Source organism: Pteropus alecto, unplaced genomic scaffold (genome assembly GCF_000325575.1).
Source record: "Pteropus alecto unplaced genomic scaffold, ASM32557v1 scaffold67, whole genome shotgun sequence".
In the NCBI taxonomy this organism is placed as follows: Eukaryota; Metazoa; Chordata; class Mammalia; order Chiroptera; family Pteropodidae; genus Pteropus; species Pteropus alecto.
This window is the reverse complement of record NW_006441061.1, coordinates 9,854,971-9,859,143: the sequence shown is the minus strand read 5'-3', so window position 1 is coordinate 9,859,143 and position 4,173 is coordinate 9,854,971. Positions and strand designations below refer to the sequence as shown.

Sequence of the window (4,173 nt, the reverse complement as noted above, 5' to 3'; positions counted from 1 at the left end):
GCGCTGCGGCCCCGCCTCCGCCCCGGCCCGCTCAGCGGGACCTCTGGGGCCGCGCTCGCGCAGCGCCTGTTGCTCCTGGAGACGGGGAGCCCTTTCTCGCAAGTTCTGCGACATCCCTTGGCCGGGGCGCTTGAGGACTCACTTCAGTTCTAATACAGGCCGTCTGCCCACAGCCCTGGGGAGCGGGGTGGGGGCGAGTGCTAGAGTTTGTCCCTGCACGTGGCGTATTTGCACGTACCAAGATGCCTGGCAGCCGGGACAACAGTCCGAGAAGAGGCCAGACTAAGGACTGGGCTGGGCTGGGGAGGATGGACCCAGCTCAGCAGCAGGGCTAGGTGTCTGGATGTCACTAAGGTCCAAGAAGCCCACCCTGCACCGTCGGGGGCGCCCTCCTCCGCCCTCCTCCCTCCCATTGCTCTGTGCCCAGGACTGCCCAGGAGCAGCAGCTTGCCCTGCCTTGTTTTAACCAGCAGGTTTTAAAATATCTTGCTGTTTATGAACTTCCTTGTGAGAAATAGGGAAGAGTAGCTTCCACCATCTTGGGACAAAGCTTCTTTTAGAAATTAGTTTTATTAAGCCTAAAGATAATACATTCGCATGCTTAAAACTAATTTAAATGGCACTTTAGGACGCAAAATGAAAAGTAACCCGTTTCCCAGGCTGTCCCTAGCTAACCTGTTCAAGCAATGTGTCTCCCTGCAGGCAGGTTGCACACAGAGCCCACCCCCACCATACACACACCTGTCCTGGGTTAGGAGGAGGAGCTTCACAGCCTCCTGGGGGCCCACTGTAAATTCTTTTAGGTCTGTGGACCTAAAAGGAGTTCATTTTCCAAGGATGGTCTCAGGCCTGCCTCAGGGCCTTTGCATTTTGTTCTTCCTACCTGGACAACAGCTCTTTCCCAGAAAGTCACATGACACCCTGCCTGCCCCATTTTGGCAGGCATATGCTCACTTGTCACACGCTTAGGGAAACCCTCCCAGGTCGTGTCAACTCAGAGCATCCTCCCATTTTTCTCAGTTCCTTCCTGCCTTTCTGCATCCTCCATGGCCTGACTCCCCCACCCCATGAGAAGTAAACCCCACGAGTGATGGATGTTGCTGGTTCACTGTCCTGCCCATCATCATAGATAGATCATTGCACCCAGGAGGCAGTCAGTGTTTGTTGACTGAATGAATGAGTGTTGGATCCCATGCCCAGCACAGTGATTAGACCACAGCAAGTATTCACAGAGTACTTAATGAATGAATTAAGTCTGCTCTGATAGTTTATGACAGTCGAAGGGCAGTTTGGGGCAGATGTTGGAGTGGGAAGGGTGTGTGTGGGAGGTAAGGAATCAGGAGCAAAGCGGGCTCCACGCCCCTGGACAGAGTCCATGGGAGCGTTATCACCCCTGCACATATGCCGTTGAAGGCAGGTTTCACAATATGAATTTGGGGCCTGCCTCAGTCAGGGCGACCTTGGAATCCTACCCCAAGGTGAGGGGTAGGCCTGAGATCAGAAGGGTTTGGACAACTGGAACTGTGTAGTCAGAGGCACCTGCAGGGCCAAGAGAAGCTGACCCACGGGGGTGCAGACAGGATAATGCCAGTGAGGCAGAGGTGGGTGACAACATCCTAATCACCTGCCAAGAGCGGGCTACAGCCAAGGAGTCACATTCCCTTTGTCCAAGGGCCTCATCCAAAGGGTTCAGGGGAGCAGGGCCCAGAGGCCATCATGGGTCCCTGGTCGTCATTGCAGGAATGGAGACCAGAGAACCCTGGGACAGGCTTGGAGACTGGGGGGGCAGTTGCCCATCCCTCACTCCATGCCCAGTGCTCGGCAGGGGACAGAGAGGCTCAGCCTCCCTGCCCACCTCCAGGGAGTTCTAGGCTGGCGCATTGAGAACCTAAGTACAATTGGGATGAGTGCCTCGAAAAGTACAGGATCCGCAGGGGACCCATCCAGCCTGGGGCTCTCAGAAGCACCCCCATAGCGGGCGACAGCAAAGTTGAAAGCTACAGTGTTGGGAATGTGTCGGGCCAAGCTGGAAAGTGCACGGGAAGGAGGAAGTGATCAGAGTCTAGGACAGGAAGGACTCGGGCCGCACCTTAGTCCCATGCCCGGAGCTGGCACGAATTCCAGTTTGTCTGTACCTTCCTCCTGCGCCTCCAGGGGCCGCGGAGAAGCCCACAGACCAAGCATCAACAGGGCCACCTCCCCACAACCTCGGACTCTCTAAGCTGCCCTGTCTCCTTTGTACCGTGAGCTCAGGCTCACGGGGGCCCTGGCCTAGCCTGGGCACTGCTGGCTGTGTTGTCCTGAGCTGTCACAGCACCATGTGCTTCCGAATGCCGGCCTCCACACACACACTCACCCCACAGAGCTGTCCCCAGCCCTCTCCATCCCACGGCCTCACCCTGGCTTGGTGTCCTCCCCAAGGATGGATTTTCTCTTGTGACCTCCAGGATGAGGTTTCCCGCATGCTGGCTGTCCCCTGAGTACCTTGAGGTGGCACCACCTTGCTCCCAAAGAGCACAGGGAGACAACCACCTTAGGAGAAAGCAGACCCATGCTTCGAAGGGCAGGGCACCTAACCAGACTTCCGGGGGTGGGTCAGGTTCCTGAGCAGATTTGAAGGGTGCACGGTGGTCAGCCAGGAGCAGACACGGAAGGACATTCCTGGCCCAGAGGTGAGGGAATGTGTAAGCATGGGGGACCGGGAGGAGGTGCTGGGAGCAGAACAGGAGCAGGGAGCTGAACTGCGGGACATACGGCTTGAATGCTGTACTGGGATTTTGGCCAGTCCTGCCATTAAAAGGGAAGCCAGGGAGAGACCAGGCTGCATGTGGCACCCCGGGGGAGAAGTGGACGCAGGACACTGCCCTTACAGCCTGAGGCACATGCACCAATGCCTTGGGGCTCGAGGACACAGAGGCTCAGGCAGGCAGGCACCAAGAGGGGCTCAAGGGTGGCTGGCCAGAGGGCTAAGGTGAGCTCTGTGCCAGTTGCCTGGCGACTCTGTGCTGATTTATCCTTGAGGTTGGACAGTCTGCCCAGGAAGCAGCAGGTGACACAGGCAATGCGCAGTGGCAAGGTGCTCGGGCCGTGGGAACATCTGGGAAGACCGGGTAGGGATGGGGACAGGGCAGGGCCTGGAGGACAGGCAGTGGTGAAGGCCAGGTTCCAGGCAGACAGCATCTTGGGAAGCTTTCCGGCTTGGGGGAGGGGGGGGCTCTCACCCGTCAGTCCTGAGGCAGGGTCCAGAGCTGATTTTTTTTCCTCACGGGCTGACCAGACAGAATGACTGGATCCCAGCTGGGAAGGAAGCAGGGACTGCGGGGACACAGCGCTGTCCAGCTAGCCTGAGAAGGCCGTGAGAGCCAGGAGGGCAGCTGGAGGACGCGTGTAGCTAGCGGGAGAGTCTGGAGCAGAGGGCCTCAGGAGCCGAGGAGAGCTGGTCACCAGATGGGGATCTGGGGACACAGGAAAAAGTGGCTTTGTCCTGCAGTAAGCAGGAAAGGCCACGCTGTCCCCAGGGTCCAGGGGAGGAGCTTTTGCAGTGGGGACAGAGAGGCCTCTGTGAGGGGAAGCGCCCAGCCAGCTGGAGCCCACAACCCTCTTGGGGCCTGCCTGGCACAAGAGAAAGGGGCCCCAGAGTCGGCGGTTTCTGTGCATGGGGACTCTTAGCGAAGAGTGCCCAGAGGAGCTAGAGAGGGAAGGTGGGTCCCTGGGCAAGGCGTGCTCCCCATCCTTATCCCTTGAGGCCACCTGGGGACAGGTTTGGGGTTGGGCGCCAGGCCCCGCCCCTAGGAGGGCCGGGCGGCCAATCCGAGGGAGGGCTGAGCCGCGGCAGCGCGGTGGAGGTGGGGGAGCAGAAGGGCGGTCTGCTCGGGGACCCTTCCCCCCGCCCCGAGAGGCCAGGAGGGAGGCAGACTGGGGGACCCCCGCCTCTGCCAGACATGAGCCTCCGCGCGGCCCCGACCCTCTAGGTACCGCGGTGGGAGAGCCCGCGGCGCTGGCCCCTCGGCCGGAAAAATCAAACCGGGCAGGCGGCCTCTCAGCCAATCGGGGAGCACGTGGGCCAGCCCCGGCCAATGGCCGCCGCGAATGCTAATGAGCGCTGACGCCACGAGGAGGCCCATTCAAAAAGTAGCAGCTATTGTCGCGACCGGTTGCGTGCGCCCGCCCGGC

At 59.7% G+C, this 4,173-nt stretch overlaps 1 protein-coding gene across 1 annotated transcript in view; it reads left to right on the top strand.

The window, feature by feature from the left end:
• Positions 1 to 2,690: 2,690 nt before the first annotated feature.
• Positions 2,691 to 4,173, top strand: part of SAPCD2 (suppressor APC domain containing 2) — an 8,679-nt gene continuing 7,196 nt past the window's right edge. Inside the window, exon 1 of the mRNA XM_006918216.3 lies at positions 2,691 to 2,780. Within this exon, the coding sequence (XP_006918278.1) occupies positions 2,691 to 2,780 (90 nt within the window). The remainder of the gene's footprint in view (positions 2,781 to 4,173) is intronic.